This window comes from Scylla paramamosain, chromosome 25 (assembly GCF_035594125.1).
Source record: "Scylla paramamosain isolate STU-SP2022 chromosome 25, ASM3559412v1, whole genome shotgun sequence".
NCBI classification, from domain to species: domain Eukaryota; kingdom Metazoa; phylum Arthropoda; class Malacostraca; order Decapoda; family Portunidae; genus Scylla; species Scylla paramamosain.
The window spans coordinates 5,600,001-5,623,841 of NC_087175.1; the positions used below are offsets into that span (position 1 = coordinate 5,600,001).

The following is a 23,841-nucleotide window of genomic DNA, read 5'->3' on the forward strand; positions in this document are numbered from 1 at the left end:
CCTCCTCGGAAAAGATCGCTTAATGTGTACGTATAAACCTTGTGTGTATACTTACATGCACACACACACACACACACACACACACACACACACACACACACACACACACACAGAAAACGTACAGGGCGTCTTGCAATCTTGTCTGTGTGGCGAGAGAGAGAGAGAGAGAGAGAGAGAGAGAGAGAGAGAGAGAGAGAGAGAGAGAGAGAGAGAGAGAGCAAAGTATCTTTATTGAGATTTTTCTCTCAGTTTCTGGCTTTCCTGCAATTTTGCCTCCGAGCGTGCCTCTCTCTCTCTCTCTCTCTCTCTCTCTCTCTCTCTCTCTCTCTCTCTCTCTCTCTCTCTCTCTCTCTCTCTCTCTCTCTCTCTCTCTCTCTCTCTTCCCTAAAGGCACTAAGACAACTCCCTTAAGAAAACACTTAAAAATAAGAAGAAAAAAATGAAAAATTAACCAAGAGTATTTTTTTTTTCATTAACACCCCAAAAAAATTAAAGTCCCTCTCGTGCCTCCTTTTAAATACATATTAATAAGTCCTTTAATACAAAAAAAAAAAAAAATAGAATATAACCTAAAATTCCTTAAACCCAAAAAATAAATAAATAATGAAAATTCCCACTTCCTTTTACATTATATTTTTTTTCATTTATTTATTCTTCATTTTCTTTCTTCCTCTTTTATTATTTTTTTCTTCTTGCATTTTCCTTTCCTTACTTGATTCCTTTCTTCGTTGCTTTGTCATCATATTTCTTCCTTTCTCCTTTCCTTCTTCCTTCCTCTCATCTTTTCTTATTCATATTTCATAATGTCCTTTTTTTCTCCTCCTGTTACCTTCTTTCATTCCTTCTTTCTATCCTTTCCTCTTTCATTCCTTCCTTCCTCCCTTTCTTCATTCTTTCCTATCTATTTTTCTCCTTTTTATTACATTTACTTTTCCCTCAGACAAGCTTCCTTCCTTCTTTCCTTCCTTCTTTCCTTCCTTCCTTTATTTCGTTCCTTTCTTCCCTTCTTTCTTACTTCCTCCATTCTTTCCTATCCATTTTCTTCTTTACATTACATTATCTCTTTCTTCCCTCCTCCCATAATCTTCCTCCTTTCCTCCTCTCCTTTACCTCTTTCTCTCCTTCCTCCCTCCTTCCTCTTTTTTTCTCCCTACCCTTTTATTTTATATTCCATTATCTCCCCTCTCTTCCTTCTCTTGCCTCATCCACCACCACCACCACTACCACCACCACCACCACCACCACCACCACCACTGAAACCACACCCTCAAATTTTATGGGACCTGAATGCACCAATATCACTATTTTTGCAACTTTTAACCACTACTACCACCATTACCACCACCACCACCACCACTACTAAAATTCCTAACTGCACCGATACCAACATGACTTTTTTTTATTTGTACTTTTTTTTTCTTTGCATCCTCCAACCACCATTACGACCACTACTACCATTACCACCACCACCACCACCACCTCCACACCCTAATGCTTCACTGTTCACTGTTGCGTCACGTGCTGTCACTGTACTAACCCCGTGACGTTTCTGTGGTGTGTTGTGTGACGTCAGTTTGAAGATGTGTACGGACTGGGAGACCTTCCTCGAGCACGGGGAGGCAGCTCTCTCGAAACTGTTCTGATTGTGAGTATCTCCACGACTCTGTTTATCCATCCCTGTGTTCCCCCCAAGGCTCCCTGTACTCCTGCTCGCCGGCTACCTCGTCTCGACTACTTTCAACAGGCGCCTGTGATGGTGTTGGGGTTTTAATGGGATCTGTTAGGGTTCTGAACGCCTCTACACACCAGGAACATTGCGTGGGGGTAGAGGTTGCTAACTGTTTTCATACACTTTCCAAACAGTTTGCAAAGTGTTTTCAAAATGTTTCCAAACAGTTTGCAGGGTGTCTCCAAACACTTTGAAACTGTTGGCGAACTGTTTCAAATTGTTTACAAAATGTTTTCAAGTTGTTCCCGAAATGTTTCCGAAATCTTTCCAAACTGTTTTCAAAATGCTTCCAGTTTCCAAACAGTCTGCACACTTTGTATCCAAACAATGTTTTTTTTTAGTATGGACAGACATTAATGGACGCTATTGAAGTTTTAATGGAAGGTATTGGGGGTTCTAATGCAGGGTATTTTTTTCTTTCCTATTGATAGTTTGACGAGGTCACTGCAGGTTGAGCAGGCTTTGATAGAAATTACTGGGATTTTCAGTGTTGTTTTCAATAGATTAGCAAAGCATTCTGCAGTTTTAACAGGGTCTACTGGAGGCTAATGGAGGTTTTCAAGGGGGTTTTCATGAGGTTAAGTATTCTGCACATTTAACGAGTTCTGATAGAAGTAATTGGGGTTTCGAGAAGGGTCTTCATTGAATTTGCAAGTATCCTGCGCTTCTAACGGGCGTTACTAGAAGTTATTGGGGGTTTTCATGAGTGTTTTTGGTTCCTTTTTGTGATGCAAGCGGTAGTTCCATAATGAATCTGCGCATTTAACAACCTTTAATGGGAGGTATTGGCTTTGCTAGAATTCATTGCGTTTTTAAGGGTGTTTTTCATTATTATGGTAAAGTTTAAAAGGTTCTGTTGAAAGGAAAGCCATTAGTGTGTTCATATGTGTGTTTTTTTTTTTTTTTCTTTTATGATTCTCTGCTCACTCAGAAGGTTACAGTGGAAGTTATTAGTTTTTTTTTTTTTTCAAGATTCTAGTGATAGTTTAACAAGGATTCTGCAGACTTAACAAGCCCTAATGGATGTTATTGAGATTTTTGAGAGTGATTTCATGATTCTAGTGATAGTTAATTAGGATTCACCATCTTTAACAAACTCTAGTGCAGGTTATTGGCATCTTCCAAGGTGTTTTTCATGGTTCTAGCGAAAGTTTAACAACGATTCACTATCTTCAACAAACTCTAGTGCAAGTTAATGGGACCCTAGTGGATGAATTCATGGTTCTAGCGAAGGGTTAACAAGCACCATGCACCACCAATGGGAGAGAAGATAATGCGGACTCAATTAAGTATCTGCGTGGCCTTTGAAAGCAGTTTTGGCGAGAGGAGCAAGCGTCAGAGCACACGAGCCAGCATCACCAACCCTTTATCATGTCCACCTCCCTGTGCACACCTTGTTACCTTCCCTGTACCTCCCATGCACTGGCTGTCCTCTCCCGTCACTGATGTATACCCCGCTGCACTCATCCTTTACCCTCTACCCTTTGCCGCTCCCTTTGTCTTTTATTTTTTCTTTGTACTGTGCTATATTGACTATCCTTATTCTCCCTTTGGCCTTTGTTTTTTCTTTGTATTCTTTTGCTACACTCTAAATCCTGTGTGCTTTACCCTTTGTACTCTGCTATGCTAACATTTCTTCCTCCCTTTCTTCTTTGTTTTTCCTTTGTATTCATTTGTTATGCTTTTTACTTCTTTTACTGAGGCTTTTTCTCGTTTTTTTTTTCTTTTTTAATATTTCCTTTTGTTTTTCTGTGTATGGTGTTTTTTTTTTTTTATGTTTCGTTTTGTGTCTTTGTTTCCTTTTTTTTCCTTCCCTCTTGCTCCAATCGTGTTTTCTCTTTTGTCATTTTTATCCTTTATTTTCCTTGCCTTTTACTCTTGTCTCTAGTATTGTCTCCCTTTTTTAACCGTTTCATTCTGTCCTGAGTCTATTGTCTTTTTTTTATGCTCCTTTTTTTCTTTCCTTTTCTTATTTCAACATTTTTTTTCTTTATTTCCAACGGCCTTTATTATTTTCCCACGTCAAGTTTCTTCCTTTTTTTTTCCGTCAACATTCTTCCTTATTTACCTGGTTTGTATTCTTTTTTTTCATGTTTTTATTCCTATTTTTCCATGAGTTCATTCCCATTTTCCTTTTTTCCCGTTTGAATTACCCTCTTCTGGTTTCCCATTTCCTCCGTTTCTGTCCCCATTCCTTCCCCTTCCTTCCCTTTGACTTGATTTTTCCCTCAGCTTGCCTTGTATCACGTTTGCATTGGTTCCCCCTTTAAATGTGTACATATCGCCCGTTTTCTTCATTATGTATGTATGTAGTGTGTGTGTGTGTGTGTGTGTGTGTGTGTGTGTGTGTGTGTGTGTGTGTGTAAATATTATTTCTCTTTCTCTTCTTTTTTTTTTGTAAAGATTTCTCAAAGGTGTTGTCATAATCGTCTTATTTCTGTTTCTGTTTCTCTTTTCTTTCTTTTTCTTCTTTTATTTTTAACTCGATTTTAAGCTGTAAGTGTATTTTCGTCTCTCTCTCTCTCTCTCTCTCTCTCTCTCTCTCTCTCTCTCTCTCTCTCTCTCTCTCTCTCTCTCTCTCTCTCTCAGAACCACAGCTGTTGGAATTTAATTGTCTTCACTTAACAAGCTGCCAATATTTTCATTTATATAATTTGGGGGAAAACTTGTAATGGTTTATTTCCTGACTCTGTTTTCCCTTTCACTTTTTTTTCCCTTTATTTCCTCGACAACTCTTCCCTTTCATGTCCCTCTTGTTTGTTTCCCTTTACGTGTGTCCGTCTGTTTGTTTGTCTGTCTGTCTGTGTGTGTCTCTTTTCTTCGCTGTTGTTGTTGTTGCTGTTGTTGTTGTTGTTGTTGTTGTTGTTGTTGTTGTTGTTGTTGTAGGGGATTCGGTTGGCTCTCTGGTTCTTTCCTTGTCCCTTGGCCTAAGGTTCACCAGTTCGATTCCAGCTCATGGCGGTTTCGTGGTGGCAGAGGTAGCGCTCTTTCACCGGTAACTTTTGTTGTTGTTGTTGTTGTTGTTGTTGTTGTTGTTGTTGTTGTTGTTGTTGGTTCTTCGCGTGTTATTATTTGTGCTTAATATTTCTATGTACAAACTGCCGCTGCTGGTGTACTGTTGCCTTTGTAACTACTACTACTACTACTACTACTACTACTATTCTTACTACTTTCAATGTACTACTACTACTACTACTACTACTACGATTACTGTTGCTTCTATTACTACTACTACTACTAGTACTGCTACTACTACTGCTACTTTTACCGCTGCTTCTACTGTTTCTTCTTTTACTGCTTACTACTACTACTACTACTACTACTACTACTACCACAACTACCAACACCACCACAACCAACACTACCACAACCAACACTACCACTGCTACCACCACCACCACCACTACTACTACTACTACTACTACTACCCAATACAACACAGTACCATACCACCTCTTCTTACTACATACTACAAACACTGTCACCACCACCACCACCACCACTACCCTGCGCCTCTCCTCCCCGCAGCAAATGAAAGATGCTGCAGACAAGCGGCGAGAATTGGAACACCAGCATGCCGAGGCACTGGTACAGCTTCGGGAGCAGCAGGCCGCCCTGTCTGACAAGAGCAAGAAGGCGTCCGTCGAGGTGGTGGAGGCCCTGCAGGTAATGTAGTGTTTGGGGTCCCCTTTGGTTGAGTTACCCCTTGTGCTTCCTCGTTTTCTTTCTGGTTTGTGTCAGGCCCTTATTCAGAAACACTCTGCTTTCTCACTACGATACTTTTCAAAGGTCACAGTGATGATTGCTGGATTTTTAAGACTTTCTCTTAATGAAAATGTTAGAAGTGTTGAAAATCTGTCATTAAAAACGTAAAAACACCGTTGGTAACTCGTAGAACTTCAACGAGAGTCTTTTAGAAGTAGTGGAGGTGCAGTGTAGAAGTGTTTCAAAGTACTGACCTATCTTGTTCATCTGTATGTGTCTCATGTTGGAGTCTTTTTCTCCTTTCCTAGTCTATAGTTTAACATTAAGGTTTAGCACCATAACTCCAGCACTCAATCAGTGAAACTATTTTCATCATATTTTTTTTTTCTTGCATCAGTTTTGTTTCAACTTTGTGTCTGTTCTGTCATGTTCCTGCCTTACTTTGCTCAACTCTTCTCCTCCCTATTTACCTGTCTGTTCTATCATATTCTCTTACTCTACTCAACTCTTCTTCCCGTATTTACCTGTCAATTCTATTACATTCTCTCACTCTACATTACTCAACACTTCTTTCTCCGCCATTTTCTTTTTCTTACCCCACTTGTCATCACAGTCCAAGATCCGCGAACTGGAGAAGAAGGCGGAAGTTCAAAACCTGCGTCATGAGGAGCTCCTGCTGGAGATGCAGAGTCTGAAGAAGGCCCAGGGCTCCCCCAAGAACTCCTGGTCCCGCTCAGGCTCCCTCAGTGCCGACCTGCAGAGCCCTGACTCCGGGGACGTGACGCCTGGTGAGTGTGGGTCTTGTGGTACCCCTTGTCCTCTCCCCACAGCTGGTGTGGTAATGCTTGGGTCTCCCCTTCAGAGTGTCCGTTTTCTATGTTAAGTTGGGTTTTGAAAGATTTTTATTTCTCTTTATTTTTTTCTTAAGGGGTTTTCTTGATTTTTTTTTCGTGTGTATGCGTTTTTTTTTTTTTTTTTTTTTTTTTTTTTGTGGGGTAGGTTTTTAGTTTGATGTGTGTTTGTGTGTGTGTGTGTGTGTGTGTATGTGTGTGTGTGTGTGTGTGTGTGTGTGTGTTTGTGTGTGTGTGTGTGTGTGTGTGTGTGTGTAAGTTGGCCAACGAAAGAAAATAGGAAAAAAATGCATGTTTTATTCCAGCTTCCCCATCACTCAAAAAAAAAAAAAAAATGAACAGTTTGGTTAAATTTAGTTCTGTGTATGTGTGTGTGTGTGTGTGTGTGTAAGTCACCGTTCTTATCCTATATCACTACTAACCATGTACATAACTATATCAATTCTTATAATAATCTTAGCAACCAGACTTAACCTTTCCTTACCTTCAATTTATATATATAGCCTCATTTATTATGATACTATTTAGTCCTCTTAATCCAAGCACTGCTCACTGTTCTAATATGACTTGTTGTTATTATTACTATCATTACTCCTTGTCACTTACTAACATTCCCTCGTACATCAGAGGGAGTCACTTTTTCAAGGCTTCTGCTGCATTCAATGTTTGTCGCCCCTCCATCTCCCTCAGTCCCCCCTCAAATGTGCTGTTGAGTGATCCGTTTTCCTTCTTCTCTGTCTCTTTTACTGATCGTCGTTTTCTTTTTCCTTGCGTAAACTCCGTTGTCGTTGTTTTCTTTTTCGTATTTTTGCGTGTTATTTTGGCTGTTTTTTTTCTTTTCTTTTCTCTTTCTTTGTCTCACCATTTTCTTTTTTTTTCGTGTCTCGCTTTTCCTATTTTTCTTATTATTTTCTATTCTCTCTCTCTCTCTCTCTCTCTCTCTCTCTCTCTCTCTCTCTCTCTCTCTCTCTCTCTCTCTCTCTCTCTCTCTCTCTCTCTCTCTCTCTCTCTCTCTCTCTCGTTTGTGTCCATGTGAGTGAATGGATATTGTTCTCTTTAATTCTCTTTTATGTCTGTTTTCTTTTCTTGTGTTTCCACTCTTTCCTCCTCCACCTTCCTTCCCCTTCCTCTCTCTCTCTCTCTCGCTCTCCCTCCCTCCCTCCCTCCTCTCCCTGTCTTTCGCCACTTCTTTTTCTCTGTGTTATTTCATGTTTTCTTTCCAATCTCCCGTCCGTTCTTCTTTTCTTTCTTTTTATCTCTTTTCCTTCCTTCCTTCTCTTTCTTGCCGTTTATCTATTCTTTATTTTTACTAAATTTTTGCTTTTACGGTCTCCTCTTTTCGTCCTTTGTAATTCTTGTTCTTGTTCTTATTCCTTTCCCTCCTCCTCCTCCTTCTCCTCTTCTTCTTTTTCCTCTTCCTGATATTCTTCTTCCCTTTTTGTGTCTTTCTTCATCTTTTTCTTCCTTTTCTCTTCTTCCCTCCCTTGTTTTTTTTTTTCGTGTTCCTTTTCTCCTTTTTTTTTATCATCCCTTCTTCACCTAGTCTTCGTTCTCCTTTCTACTTTTATTTATAATTTGTTCTTTTTCTGTTCATTCATACTTTTTTATCAAGATTTTTTATATATCACTTCTCCTTTTTCGTTTGTTTTTATATATCATTCTCTTCCCTTTCTCCCCTTTCTTTCCCCCCCCCCTCTCTTTCCACCACCAATTTGTACCTTTCTTCTCTTCTCTTCTTCTTCTTCATCCTCCATCTTCTTCTGTCCATTCTGTTCCTTTTTCGCCTTCCGTTTTAGTATCTGCTCCTCCGTGTGTCTTTGTCAACCACCACAAACACTTCAACCTGTTTGACATCCTATTTTAACGTCTATCTGTCTAACTCATTAATACTTACCTTATCTTACTGTCCTGTCTACCTGTCCACCTATCACCACTATTGCTACCATCTACTTCACTGTCTACCTCTCCACCACCACTACCACCACCAGTATCACATCCACTATCTTCCACTTATCTCTCATCTACCATCACTACCACCACCTACTCTACCGTCTCCTTCCTCCACCACGCGGCCACCACCACCACTACCACCACCACCTCTACAGCAGAAATGCCGCTCTACAAACTGGCATTACTCCGTTACGCCCTTTCCCAGCAGCAGAGTAATGTTTGGTCCTCTCTGACTGTCTCTCTCTCCCTCTCTCTCTCTCTCTCAGCCCTTGTCTCCACTCCCTCTCTCTCCTGTGCTTCGTGGCTCGTGATATTTTGATTGAATGATTGATAGATTCCTTTTTCTTCTTTTGTTTTTTTGTTTTTGTGATTATAATGATGGTTTTGATGATGATGATGATGATGATGCGATGTGGTGTGTTTTTCTTCCTCTTTTCTTTCTTTTTGTCTTTCTCTCTGTTTGTCTATTTCTGTGGGTTTTTTTTCTCTCTTATCTGTCTTTCTTTGTTTCTGTCTGTTTCTCAGTTTTTTTCTCTATTTCTGTCTTTTTTCTGTTTCTGTCTCTCTCTCTCTCTCTCTCTCTCTCTCTCCTCTCTCTCTCTCTCTCTCTCTCTCTCTCTCTCTCTCTCTCTCTCTCTCTCTCTCTCTCTCTCTCTCTCTCTCTCTCTCTCTCTCTCTCTCTCTCTCTCTCTCTCTTTCTCGTATATCTTAACTCTCCTTTTTTTCGTGACTCCATTCTTCCTCCTGTTTTTTTCTCTTCCTCTCTCTTCCTACTTCTCTTCTTTCTCCATTTCTTCTTTCTCCTACTCCTACTCCTTGTTTTTACTTCTCCTCCTCCTCCTCCTCCTCCTCCTCCTCCTCCTCCTCCTAACATTTCTTCATTTCTCCCCCACACTCCCTCCCAAAAACACTTTAATGAACAGCATCTTAATTACCTGTACTCACCTGGCCCTCCCTTAGGTGTAATTGGCTTACCTGTAGGCTCACCCCCCCCCCATCCAGGTAACTAGTGACCCTGTGTGCTGTTACTCCTGTGACCTCACCTGACCTCATCTGACCTGAGTATCCAGTGTGGTTCATTTGGCACCTGGGTTCTCAAGGTCACGGAGTCTTCTGATTGGAAATGTTTACCTGGAAAATTCATTTGATTGGTTGATTGGTTGACTGGTTAATTGGGGTTTTTTGCGCCTCTACATCGAGGTCATGTAGCACTTAACGTGAGGAAGTAAATTTTAACGTGGGGATAAATTTAAAGGGAAGGTGAAGAGAAAGAAAAGAAATTTGCCCAAAATGTCCTGGTCTTTTCATAACTGTTTATTAGTGTTCGTAGTTCCGGAACGCAGCACTAGAAGCCTTGTTTTTATTACTCCTAGAAACTTTACTTTAGCTTTATTTTGAATACTTTACGTGATGCCTTTCTCCCCCGAGGCCAAAAAAAAAGTGCTACCAAAATTCTCCACTCCCCCCATGGCCCCCCTTGGTCTCTCCCTCACTGCGTCTTTCTCTCCCACCTTCCTCCACCTTCTCTCTCCCTCCTTCCTCTCCTCCTTGCGGGTGTGTCGCCTGGCCGCCACGCCCTCCTTGCACACCCACGTCGCCGTCCTCTCATAGCCTTGCCCTCTGCTTGTGTTGCCTCTTGCCCCCTGCGTGCCCCCGCCCCCCCACCGCCATGCCCTGCCCACATCCCACTGCTCACGACCCCCGCGCCCCACGAGGAGGCGTTGCAGTGGTGTGTGGGGCGGTGCGGGCTGGTGTGGGTGTGGCGATGCTGTGCCGCTGCTGCTGCTGTTGCTGCTGCTGCTGCTGCTGCTGATACCGCTGCTGTTGCTGCTGCTTGTTTGCCTGCTTGCTTAGCCTGGAAATCCAGCACCACACGCCCCGCCCCGCCCCGCCCCGCCCCAGGCCTGAGCCCCGCAGTGTCCAGCCCCGCGTGGTGCAGCTGGACTCCGCCGCGGGGCGGGACGGGGCTGGACGCCCTGCATGTGCCTGCCATGGCCGCCCCTCGCCGCCGCCGCTGCCGCCGCCGTCGCCGCCTCCGCCGCTCGCTCACCTCACCACTTTTTTACAGATTCGAGTCAAATTTTGTCGAACGGTAGCACGGCGGGGTCCACGCCCGTGCCGCACGTGGGGCTGGGCCTCAGCCTGCCTCACAGCCTGGACATGCTGGGCTTCGGCGACCTGACCCACCCTCCCCTCTCCACGTCACCTCTAGCTGGCCAATCAGGTCAGAGCTGGCGCAGGGAGCGCGCCCATTGGTCGTCCTCCCGCCCGTCCCTCTCCCCCTCGAGGAGGCTGTACAAGAGTTAGTCGTTGACAAGTTCAAAATTAAGCACCCTGCCGCAGGCTGCCCCTGGCCCAGGCACCCTGGCCGCCCCGCCCCGCTGCTGCACGCCGGGGGCTGGCGCCGCGCGGGGCCGCCGCCCCTCACAGGCGTTTCGCGCCGAGTTAGGTCACGCCACGTCCACTGGTCAGGCTGGAGGTGGCGCCAGCCCGCAGCGGCAGCAGCCCGCCCCGCCTTGCCCCACCCCGCCCTCGTCTGGACCGGGCCGGGGCGGGGCAGCGCGGGGGGGCGCGGGGCCAAGACCCTAGACAACGTTTTCACCACATAGCCTAGTCTCCCCTAGCGCGCCGCAGAGCATGCCCCTTTAGTCTAGTCATCTTTTTGTAATTAGTGCTTTGAGAAACTTTAGACTCGCCTCCGGGAGCCGCGAGGCACGCGTCGCGTCTGGGGGCGTCCTTCCCCCGGGGTCCCTGTGGGGGGCGGGGGAAAGCAGGTCGTGGCCGCGCCGTCTGCCGCGCTCACCGCCAGTAATCAATGGCTGTATTTCCTTCACGTTGTTTCATTTCGAGCCGCGGGTCGACCTTCGCTCATCCCGCCAGGCAGGGCTGGAAGAGGGGCAGCGCGGGGAGGAGTAAGGGAGGGCAAGGGGAAGGGGAAGTGTCCTCCCTACCTTTTCACCCTCCCCTCTCCCCGCCTTGTTTACAGCCCACCGTTTAATACCCTGTGACATTTTCCTCTTATTTTCCCCTTACTCCTTCATTCTGCTCCCCCTTCCTCTCCTCACCTTCACTCCGCGATGCCCCGCCGCCCCTACGTCTCCCACGCCCCTTTGTCTTGCCCTCCCTCCTCCAGGGGCTGCGTCCACCGCCCCGCCCCGTCCCCCACCGCGGTCAATGGCCGGGGAAAGTTAGAGTTAGAGGAAGCGATGGAAGTTAAGAAGTTAAGAAGTTGATGGGTGAGGGAGTGCGGGAAGGAGGGAGAGAATAGAGAGTAAGAGGCAGGAATGTGAGAGTTGGAGGTTAACCCTTTGACTGCTGGTGACTGTGAGATACTTGTTGCTTTAGCTGAGTGACCACACGGCCCCGCTGAGCAGAAAATATATGTACCCAGTTATTCCACCTGGAGTCTTTCGAAATATCTGTACAAATAAGAGCGTCAGGTCTGTCTGTCTGTCCTTTTTTACAACTACGAGGCAAAATTAGATTATAAAACTAACACCAGCCAGCGCGGAACACTCGAAGTTCTGTACTGAAACATGCTGAGTTCTTAAAACCATAAGGAAATAACTTTTTAGGAACTGGCTTTCTAGTGAGCCTTTTTATCGATTTTTTTTATTGCCCTTGGCCAGTGCCCGTCTTACATAAAAAAAGAAAAAAATACGCATCAAGAAATAGCAAGTCTGGCCAACACTATCCATTCAAGGTGGCGTTAGTCTGGCGAGCAGAATTCTTCCCAGGTTGTGCCCTTCTTGCTCCGAAACCAACATTTTCCGTGAGCAGCGCCAGAGGCAGTCTCCGTTATTTTGCTGCGATGTATTTTACTCAGAGTTGCTACACAAAGGTGCCCAGTTATGCTCCCAAAGTTGCAGCAGACCTTTTTATTAAAGTTGGGAGAGGAGGTCACTGCAGTCAGAGGATTAATGGTGAGGAGTAAGGGTGCAGGGAAGGAGTGAGTGTGGGTGAGTGAGAGTGAGTGCGTGAGAGGCGTTGGGTTGCATGCTGCATGGAGGTGGTGGTATGAGGGAGTGGCTGGCATGACACACAGGGATGGTCACTCACCTGAACGCACCTGGTGATGACGCCTCGTGCCTGCACCTCACCACCACAACACCACACCACAACACCACTCGGTCTGCCTCACCACGCTGACACCAACATGGGATGCGGCACTCCACCACACCACACCACCACCACGACATTACCACACCAACCACAAAACCGCCACCACCACACCACACCACCACCACCACCACCACCACCAAACCACACACCACCACACGCCACATCACCACACACACACCACCACCACCACCACCACCACCACACACCACTACAGACGCCAAGTTTTGCATTGTTCCCTTTAAATCAAGAAAAAAAGAATTGGATACTTGCTTGAATACTAAGATTGAAAGACATGCTCTAAATCTACATTTTTTAAAACTTTTGTTATGACAGTTTATAACACTTTGCATTTGCCCAATTTTATGCATAAGTATTTTTTTTTCTTTTTTACATAAATTAGAACACGGTTACTGTACATGTAGGTTTTGTTTAGTTTAGAGTGAGGATCAGGAAGCAAAGGAGGGACAGGGTGAGAACACAATGAGAAAACTGCATGACTGATTTCAAACACCGCAACACCAAGGTCATACGGCGCCGGGGTGAGGAAGATAAAGAAAGGTCACAAAAAAGGTCACAGAAGCGCATCAGTCTTGCCTCATGAGCGTGTTGGGAAGGTCACCTGTAATCACGTCGACACTTGGGACTCACCTGGCGTGGCGAGGCTGCTGAGGGAGACGCAGTGTTGCCATATGGTTCACTATAAAAGGATACTGGGGATGGCCGCAGTGGTACAATAGGACCGGGTGTACTTTGAAAGCTAAGAAGTCCGAGGTTAGGAAGGGCATCCACTCGGGTAACCGTTCCTTCCCCAATGCCAAAACTAAATTCCCTCTTGAGTAGATACCGTCCTGGCCCTGATAGACTTGGGAACCCGGACATAAAAGCCAAAAAAAATATGATGTTGGGGAAGACGAAGGGCAAAGGGTAAATGACAAAGGAGGACAAAGGAAGATCAAACAGGAGCAAATTGGCCATTATGAGGTTGTTTGTGATAAGCTAATCAGCTTAAAGTAATAGATTTAGGCGATGGGACGGAGAGGAATAGTTATAGAAAAATTGGTGTGTTTAGAGATAACAAGGAAGAGGAGGAGGAGGAGAAGGAAGAAGTAGATGTGTAGGTGTAGTGAAACATATCCTGGTGTTTAGATAGACATAAGTGTTGTGTGTAGCTGTGTATAGAGTAGTGAAGGTGTAGAGTGGCGGTGGTGGTAGTGGTGGTGGTGCTAACAGTCCCCTTCCCTCCCGGTGGTGCAGGTCTCAACTCCCTCACCTCCATCTCGTCGGGCGTCTTCACCAACACCACGGGCTCGAGCTTCATCACCGGGTCGGGCTCCACGGGCTTCACGGGCGCGGGCGGCACCGAAAATGCCTCCTCGGAGATCGACCGCATCATGGCCAAGATTGAGCAGGACAACAAGATCCTGGCCGAGCTGGACAAGTCCCGCTCCACGCTAGGTAAGGTGGGCGGCCTCGGGGGGCGGTGAGGGGGGCGGCGGCCGGGTGCATGAGGGAGCCATGAGGGGGACACTTGTTGGCTTGTTGGCTTCTCCTGGAACTAACCTGTTAAGCTTTGTTGGCCTCATAAAAGATGGTGATTTCTTGTGTCACTGTGAGGTGTGCCCCTTTTCAAAGCTCTCCTTGAAGGCTGAGGGACTCTCGGAGGTAATGATACGAGAGAGCCCGGCGACTAGCGGACCAGGTACTGCCCTCACCTGCCCGCGCGTGCCTTCAGGTCCCCACCTTGGCAAACACGTGCAGTTCCTGGACGGCCGGGCCAACGGCGCGCACGGGGGCGGTTCTCATGCTGGTGGCGGGGCGGGACGCGGCTTGGGCCACCACGGGGAGGGCCACGCCCCTGCTTCTGGCCACTCCAGGCACCAGCAGTCCAGCCAGGGCCATAAGCAGGGGTCGTTGGCCCGCCCTCATGGTGGCCCGGGCCCGCAGTACCAGCAGCACCACCACCAGCACCACCAACGCTCGGGCGCGCCCCTGATGACGCACCAGCAGCGGGTCCTCCCCAAGCAGCCGCCGCAACCCCGTCAGCGCGGCGTCGGGGGTGCCTCCTCCTCCTCCGCCTCCTCCTCCGCCATGTCCCGTATCAAAAATTTTCTGACGGTTCCGAAGCCACACTTTGGCCGGCCTGTGTTGAACAGTAAGTGGCGGCTGCTACTGACGTTGCTCCTCTAGCTGCTGGTGGTAGCTCAGAGCGGCCGAGGCTCCCTGTCTCCCTGTGGGGCGCTTGTGTAGTCGTGGTCGAGGGGCGGCCCGCTCCTGCACCCTCCTCCTCCCCCTCGTAGTAGGCTGGGTTCGTAAACACAACAGCACCGTAAGAGTGTCACCATGAGTCTCTCCTGCCACTCCTGCTGTAAAGCCCTCATTGCTGCTCCTGCTGCTGCTGCTGCTGTTGCTGCTCCTGCTGCTGCTACTGCTGCTCCTGTGCCTACCCGCTGCACAGCTCAACGCGTCTCAGCAGCTAAACAAAGCACAAACTAAACAAAGCAAAACAGTAACAGCGGTGGTTTTTTTCCTTCAGCGATTTGCAACCCTAAAAAATACATTAGACATAAAAAAAAAGAAAAAGAAAAAAAATCACACAAAACGAAGATGTAGAGAATGAAAGAGAGAAGCAGTTGTTGGTTATGGCGTTGTTGAGTTACAAACCCGCAGTGCTAACGTATACTGTACTTACTATACCTCTTGACACATCATCACTCTACTAGTGGTACTGTAGTGTTGCCAGACGCGTGGTGGTGGTGGTGGTGGTGGCGGCCTCCCGGCGTGCTGTGGCGCCACGCTCGCACCACCACCACATTTTAACCACACTATCACATGGTTGTTTTCCTGCCACGCAATTACCTTTTTTTATATAAATAATTACACACACATTTTTTTACCTCACCCAGTCTCCTCTTTTTTGGGATAATTGCATCCCCAATATACTATTTTTCTTACTTTTTAATATCAAGTTTTTTTCCGACTAATTTCCCTTTTTAAGTATTTAGACACACTTTACTACTTTTTTTACTAATAAACCATCCAATTACTACAAACAGCCGTGAGAGCAAAGTGACTTTTTTTTTTTTTTTGTAAAGTCCCCGTTTACTTTTTCTACTTTCTTTTTCCTTTTTTTTTTTTTTTTTTGGCGCCTCTCGGTCACGTATTAAAAGTATTGAAGCAGCTTCTTACAAAATATCTTTCTCTAGTTGTTTTTTCCTTCCTTCCTTCCTTCCTTCCTTCTTTCCTTCCCTTCCGTCTTTCCCCTCTCCTTTTGTCTAGCGTCCTTTAGCTTTGTATTGATGTGTGTTACCTCTTGTCTCTCCAGCAGCCTAAGTAGCTACCTCCTCCTCCTCCTCCTCCTCCTCCTCCTCCTCTTCCTCCTCCTCCTCTTCCTCCTCCTCCTCCTCCTCCTCCTACTATTACTACTACTACTACTACTACTACTACTCCTCTTCTTCTTCTTCTTCTTCTTCTTCTTCTTCTTCTTCTTCTTCTTCTTCTTCTTCTTCTTCTTCTTCTTCTTCTTCTTCTTCTTCTTCTTCTTCTTCTTCTTCTTCTTCTTCTTCTTCTTCTTCTTCTATCACTACTACTACTACTACTACTACTACTACTACACTAGCCCTCCTCCTCCTCCTCCTCCTCCTCCTCCTCCTCCTCCTCCTCCTCCTCCTCCTCCTCCTCCTCCTCCTCCCTCCTCCTCCTCCTCCTACTTGCTCTACTGCTTCTGCCATTTTGATATCATTGTCATTATTTTTTTATTACTACCACTATTTTGTGTCATTGTTATTGTTATTCTTCTTTTCTGGTTGTTTTTCTTTGAGCTGAGGTCGCCGCGCCCTTGTCCAGCTAAAGACTCCCGTCACTAGTGTCATGGCCGCTTGTTGTATGACGCTCTTGTACGTAGTGATGGCAGTTTTGCTATTCTAGTGGTAATTGTACAGTTAAATTATTGTTATTATTGGTATTGCTGCTCTTATTATTATTACTATTATTATTATTATTATTACTATTATTATTATTGTTATTATTATTATTATTATTATTATTATTAATCATTATTATTATTGGTGTTGATGGTGTTATTATTGTTATTAGCACTGTCATTATATTTTTTTATTGTTAGTTATTATTATTATTATTATTATTATTATTATTATTATTATTATTGTTGTTATTATCAATTGTACTCTCAACTTGTATGTGTTCTTTTGATTTCATATTTTTTTATCTCTTTATTGTGTCGCTTTTATTATTTTTTGTTGTAATATTGTCAACTTTTAAATCCTTCTTAATTTTACATTCTATTTCATTTCAATTTTCGTAAGCGTACAACCTCCTATTATTTTCTTTGTATAGCCTGTGATCTTCTTTCTTTATTTATTGTTTAACATTTATGATCTATTTACATTTTGCTATCATTTTGCAACCCCGTACAAGAGAGAGAAAGATCTTGTGTGCGGAGCCGCCTCTTGGCATTGCGTCACTGTACATTACGTGAGATAAACAACCCCGTGACATGATGTGATATGTGACTGCAGTGCATGACCAGCGGTGCATGGGAATGACATGAGCTAGTGCCGCCGTCCTCCCTGACTCCCAGCCGGCTAGTTCACCTCAGATCACTCACATGTTCACTATTTGATACTAATGCCCCTATTCAGAAACGCTCTGCGCTCTCACCACTACTATTTTCCAAGGCCACAGAGATGATGAGCCGGGTTCTCAAGAGTGTTTCTAGTGTTAAAACTATTGAAATAACGTTAATTTATCACTAGAATTATACAAATGCCCTTGAAAACCCGTCACTTCAACTTACACGACCTTTTGAAGATAGCGGAGGTGCAGACTGAGGTGTTTCAGAATGGGGCCCTAATGCTGCTGATACTTTGCGCGCTAGACACTTGCAGAAAGACACAGCGAGGGCGGGGCGAGGAGAATGACATGGCCACATGTATCTCCCATCAGGGCTGTCCTCCTCCACCTCCTCCTCCTCCGGCGTGGCCTCCCTGAAGACTAGCGACGCCTTTACCTCTTTCGGCCTCTCCGGCTTGACCCCATCCTCGCTGCTCGCTGGCGGGGGACTTGCCGGGGCCACCACCACCACCGTCACTGCCCTCGACCTCTCCAACCCCATCGTGAACCCCCTCGGCCACAACCCCGCGCTGGCCAACAACCCCCTGAGCTTCGTGGATCAGTCCCTGGCGCACTTGGATCCAGCAGGACTCAGCTTCCCGCCCCACGGCACCTCAGGACTTGGCCTCACCTCCCTGGCGTCACTAGGTCCCTCGTTCCTCGGAGGCCCCTCATCGACTACCGCTGGGCTGAACCTCGCCGGCTCCAACCCCTTAGGCTCCGTCACGCTGCCCACGTCCCTCGGCCTGGTGGGGAGCGGCGCGGGGCTACTCGGCGGCGGCGGAGGGATCCCCAATCCAGTCTTCCCGAACGTCAACCCTCTGCCCACCATCATCACCACCAGTTATGATAAAGACGGTATAATTGATGTGCCCTCCCGCCTCCCTCTCCTCTCCCCTGCAGTGGGTGTCAGACGGCAGTTGATCCTTACGTCATTAATAGGATGTCTGATTGCATTACATTCTTTTCTTGTTTTTTTTCTGGTTTTCTTATTGTTTTAATCTCTCTCTCTCTCTCTCTCTCTCTCTCTCTCTCTCTCTCTCTCTCTCTCTCTCTCTCTCTCTCTCTCTCTCTCTCTCTCTCTGCTTTCATTTTTCTTCCTTTCTCTCTCTTTTCTTTTCATTCTTCTTCACTATACTATTTTTTTTTTTTTGCTTCTGATTGTCAATTCCCATCTTTTTTTTTCTTTCTTTTCTTCTTGTATTTTTTTTCTTTTCTTGCCAACTGTGATATTAGAGAAAGTTGCTATAGTATAAAAAGAAAGGGAGCGATTCTCTCTCTCTCTCTCTCTCTCTCTCTCTCTCTCTCTCTCTCTCTCTCTCTCTCTCTCTCTCTCTCTCTCTCTCTCTCTCTCTCTCTCTTCCTTGTCTTCCTTCTTTCCGTCTTTCCTCCTTACTTTTTCCTTTCTTTTCTTTTCTTTCTTTCTTCCTTCCTTTCTTTCTTTATTTCTTCCTTTCTTTCTTTCTTTCTTTCTTTCTTTCTTTCTTTCTTTCTACCTCAAACAGAAGCCTTGAATAACACCTCCTCCTCCTCCTCCTCCTTCTCCTCCTCCTCCTCCTCCTCCTCCTCCTCCTCCTCCTCCTCCTCCTCCTGCTCTTCATTACTCTAGTTCCTCCCTAATACCACAGTTGGCCGCGTGTAATGCAATTCAACACCCAACTAAGGATTCAAAGGGTCTATTGGTGTCTGTAATCTGTTGTAATCCCCTTGTGATCCCCTTGTGATCCTCTCTTTCCTCTCTTTTGATCATATCTTCATCTCTTCTTGCATGTACGTGTTTACTTCTACTCTCCCTCTCTCTTCTCTCTCTTCCTTTTTCTTTCTCCATCTTCGTTATCTTCGTCTCTTCTTGCATGTTGTATGTTCACTGTTTTTCTTCTCTTATTGGTCCCCCTCTCCCTCTCCCTCTCCCACTCCCATCCTCCTCCTCCTCTCCCCTATGTTATTTGTTTGTACATTGTAGGTGGTTGTAATGAGTAATCTGGTTGTTGGTCCTGTAGTTAGCTTGTAGTTTTTTTTTTTTTTTAAGTATTGTTGTTATGATTATTATTTGTGATTTTCTTTATTTTTTTTTTTTTGTGTTTCTGTTTTGATGCGCGATAAATTTTCGGTTTGTGGGTGTTTCGCGGTTTTTTTTTTTTTTTTTCGCCTCACATCGTCATCCCATTTTCTTCTTTCGTTCAGTTCCGTTTTCTGTGCGTCGTACCAGTTTTTTTTTTTTTCTCTCTCTCTCTCTCTTCATATTATTACTATTTTGGGACCGTCTGTTTGCTGCGCGTCTCGTTTTCTTTCATTTTCGCGGCACTGTCACGTTTTCTTTTCACTTCGCAAATTTTCTCGTTCGCGTAATTCGTTTATTTCCAGTTTCCGTGGATTTATTTTACATTTTATTCAATTTCACATTTCAACTTTTCAACGAGGTGGTAAGTGAAAATTTATTCATTACGACCTATTTTCTTTTTCACGAATTTTTTCACTTTTAATGAGACTCCATTGTTGCCATACTAATGCTAATTTTATGTTTTTTTTTCTTTTTACCTATTTACATATCGTAGGGTTTTTTCATTTCTTTTTTTACTTTTAGGCTTTTTTTCACTTTTCTTATACCAAACTCATACTAATGCTAATTTTATGCATTTTTTTTTTTTTTACCTATTTACATATCGTATTTTTTTTTTTTATCTCTCTTTAATTTTAAGCTTATTTTTTCACTTTTTTCTTCCATCAAACTCATCATTGCTTAACTTACATCAATGGTTCCAAGTTTTACTTTTTTTTTTTCCATATTTGCATTTTTTCTTACTTTTTTTTTTGTCCAAGCAAGATTAATATTCGTTTTTTTTTCCATAGTTTTTTTTTTCAAACATCGTTATTCTCTTTACGAGTCATTATTCATATATACATTTCTTTTAGTTTTGTTCAGTCTCATTTATTTTTCCCTTCAATTTACTTTCATATATGATTAGTTTAACTTTGTCATATTTGCATGTAGTGTTGTGTTGTTACTAATTACCTTGATGAGCATAATTAGTGAATGGTTGTACGCATGTTTGTAGTGGTTAAGTGTGCGTCACTGAAAACATCCTTGAAATATAATAATGTTGAATATATGCTTCATGATTACTGAATTATATCTAGAGTGTATATATAACTGCCTTTATTAAGTGAAAAGTATTGTATATCGAAATGTATTATTAACTCGCCTTCTCTCTTATTCAGTATTTGCAGGTTTCTATTTTCACTTCCTCTCGTTTCTATTCTCGTTCTCTTCACTATTCTCACTCTCGCTTCTTTCCGTCATGTCTTCAGCCTGCGGTGTTGTGTTGATTCCCGGGTGACCTCTCTCTCTCTCTCTCTCTCTCTCTCTCTCTCTCTCTCTCTCTCTCTCTCTCTCTCTCTCTCTCTCTCTCATCTACTGCTATTTCTACTACTACAAGTACTACTTTTTGTTTTCTTCTTCTTCTTCTTTATCTCCTACCATCGCTCCTTCTCCTCCTCCATCTGTACTATCCTGTCTCTCCCACTAATAGCGTAGAGTAGCTACCCAAACAGCCTTGTGAGGGCCTCAAGGTCTGTTGCTGTTTGGACTTCTTTTATTTTCCTTTGTATTTTATCTTCCTCTTCCTACAGTTAGTACTACTACTTCTTCTACATCTGCTACTACCCTTACTTCTACAACAACAGCTACTACTACTACTACAACTACTACTACTATTACTGCTACCTCCCACCACCACCACCACCACCGCCACTAACCTAACCCAACCTGCCATCACCTGCAGACAAAAACCTCGTGAATGGCAACCTCCCTGGCGTGATGTTGCCGCCCTACGAGACAGACAACAGGGTGCTGGACGTCCTGGAGATACCTGGAAAGGGGAGGTGCCATGTCTACATCGCCAGGTGAGGAGGCTGATAAACAGGTGTGGGTGAGAGAAAACTGAGGGAATGATTAATGCACTGCTTGTTTGGTTCCTGGCAAGGGTAAGGATATATACAGGTGTGTGGTAAGGTAAGGTAAGAGCATATTATTAACAGAGCAAAGGTGTATGAATGATTTGTGGGTATTGAAGGGTTAAGTGGACAGGTAATGAGTAGATGTGTGATTAATGTATAGGTGCAGGTAAGTTGAGTATTAGAAGAAAGGTATTGTATTGCAAGGGTATGTCTATTGAAGGGAAAAATATTAACAGGTAATAACTAGTGAAAGGAGTAATGTTTTGATGAACAGACGTGTGTGTGGGAAGATAAGGTAGTGAATAGAGTACAGGTGTGTGTGTGACGTGTGGGCGTTCAAAGGTGATTTAGACAAGTAATGAGTGGTGAAAGGAGTTAATGGTTGTGATCATTGGACAGGTGTGTGAATAAGGTGAGGTAAATGCAGATAAGAAAAGGTGTGATGAGAAGATGAGGCTGTTAAAAGATAAATTGATAGTAAGTGGCCAAGTGGAGTAAATTAGATTGTTATTAGAAAGGTTTGCTTGTGACTGTCTTTGGAAAGGTGTGTCTAAGATCTCTCCCTTTCCAGAAACACACACACACACACACACACACACACACACACACACACACACACACACACACACACACACACACACACACACACACACACACACACACACATACACACACACACACGGAAATTGAAGGTCAGCAGGTTATTTAATTTCAAACCACGCCTGTACTTAGATCATTGTAATTGGAAAGATAAGCACGTCACTTTTTTTCTTTTAAGGGGTGAGGGGAAGTGGCGGTCTCAGATTCCCCCTATTCAAAAAAAAAAAAAAAAAAAGCATGGAAATTGAAGCTCATCAGGTTTCTTGACTTCAAACCACTCATAGTTGAATCATTATGAAGAAGGTGTGCATGTGATTAGTTACTGAAGAGCTGCATCAAAGGTTACTCCTCATTGACAGGTTGCTTGCTTTAAACCACGACTGTACCTAACGTTACTGGAGAGGTGTACAGGTGACTGGTTGTGGAAAGGTGTGTCTAAGGTCGTCCCATTCCCAGGTACTCGTATGATCCGTTCCAACACTCCCCCAACGAGAACCCTGAGGCGGAGCTGGCAGTGAATGCTGGCGACTACGTGCTGGTGTGGGGCGCCATGGATGAGGTGACTCTCTCTCTCTCTCTCTCATCAATCTTTCGCACCATTTCCAAGCTAAAAAAAGCAATAAAACCCAAGCTATACACACAAACATTAATTTTACCCTACCTCCTCTCCGCCAATGTCTCTCTCACTCTTCACCGTCACCTGCAGGATGGGTTCTTCGACGGGGAGCTGCTGGATGGCCGCCGTGGTCTCGTCCCTTCTAACTTCGTGGAGAAACTCGTAGGGGAGGACTTGGTGGAGTTTCATCAGTCTGTCGTAATGGGACTCCGGGATGATGACGAGCCAGTATCGACTTCCGTACCATCGGATCTGAACTTCATCTCTCAGGACGAGCCACATCTGATAGGTGAGTTGGCGTTCTGAAGGGGGGAGGGTGGTCAGATGGGTTGGGTTGGGCTGGGTTGGGCTGGGCTTTCTTCCTCTTTTTCTGGGGTTTTCTGTCTTCCTGTCCTCACTTTCCTGGTTTTTTTGGTGTGTTTTGTGTTTGTGTGTGTGTGTGTGTGTGTGTGTGTGTGTGTGTGTGTGTGTGTGTGTGTGTGTGTGTGTGTGTGTGTGTGTGTGTGTGTGTTTTCTGTTACTTCTCTTTTGATTTTCATCTCTCTCTCGTTGTCTATTTGTCTTTTTTTCGTCTCCTTCTGTTTGTGTGCGTGCGTATATGTGTCTTTTTATTTAGTTCTTTGTTACTTTGTTGACTTCTTATCTCTCTCTCTCTCTCTCTCTCTCTCTCTCTCTCTCTCTCTCTCTCTCTCTCTCTCTCTCTCTCTCTCTCTCTCTCTCTCTCTCTCTCTCTCTCTCTCTCTCTCTCTCTCTCTCTGTCTAAGGGGTCTCTGCATATACTTAGTCTTTAACGTGTCTCTTTCTCCACCAATTTTTACTTTGTTATAACTATGATCTGTACCTCCTTTATAAACTCATGTCTGTTGCAGTGTTCTCTCCCGTCTCCCTTGAAACTTATACTGTCCACATCGCCTCTTAGTCTCCAGCTTATATATGTACTTTAGTCTGAGTCGAGTCTCCGCTCTGACCCTCCCTCCCTCTGTCCATCTCTTCGTTTGTTCCTCCGTCCCCCTTCCCCTCTCGTATTTTACTCCAACTTTTTCTTTTTTTTTCTTTCTTTTTTTCTGACAGGAGTTGTACATTGCAGAAAACATGTAATTGCTGAAGTGTTATCTGTGGTTAGTTTGTATTTTTTTTTTCCATCTTTGGTGTTTTGTTGAAATTGTTGATCTGACCTTGAGTTTGAAGGGATGGATGACAGGGTTCGTTCATCTACTCATCCATTTATTTCTTGTATTTATTAATTTGTTTTTATGCAAATTACAAGCTGTCCAATCCCACAAGGGAAAATAAGGACAGTGAAGAAAGTAATGATAGCGATCAACTTGTTTCACCAATCAGCTGGCAGGCAATATACAAGCAAAATAAGTCATCATTCTTACCTTACCTGAGCTTATGAAAATTGAAAACTCTCATAACAATTTCCTAGTTTAGTCACACCACAACAAAAACATAGATCTGTTGTTCATTCTGCAATGTACATTTCTTGATTAAATCTTGTCTAGGTATCTTGGCTGTGAAACCTTAGGAAATCTAGTGGCTTATTCTACCTCTCTCATTCCCTCCTTGTCTCCCTCCCTCCCTCCCTCCTCCCATCCCTCCCTCCCTGTCTTTTCTTAGGTATTTAAACTGCCCAGAACTGTCCCTTCACTCAGCCGTCCAGGGTAACACATGGGGCCGAG

General features: G+C 44.4%; 1 protein-coding gene across 1 annotated transcript in view; it reads left to right on the forward strand.

Annotated features, from left to right (window-relative positions):
* Positions 1 to 23,841, forward strand: part of LOC135113157 (uncharacterized) — a 180,575-nt gene that overhangs the window by 61,062 nt on the left and 95,672 nt on the right. Inside the window, 10 exon segments of the mRNA XM_064028244.1 lie at positions 1,574 to 1,645; positions 5,258 to 5,395; positions 6,048 to 6,222; positions 10,304 to 10,537; positions 13,612 to 13,812; positions 14,090 to 14,509; positions 17,320 to 17,844; positions 20,769 to 20,889; positions 22,000 to 22,102; positions 22,250 to 22,448. Coding sequence (XP_063884314.1) covers positions 1,574 to 1,645; positions 5,258 to 5,395; positions 6,048 to 6,222; positions 10,304 to 10,537; positions 13,612 to 13,812; positions 14,090 to 14,509; positions 17,320 to 17,844; positions 20,769 to 20,889; positions 22,000 to 22,102; positions 22,250 to 22,448 — 2,188 coding nt within the window.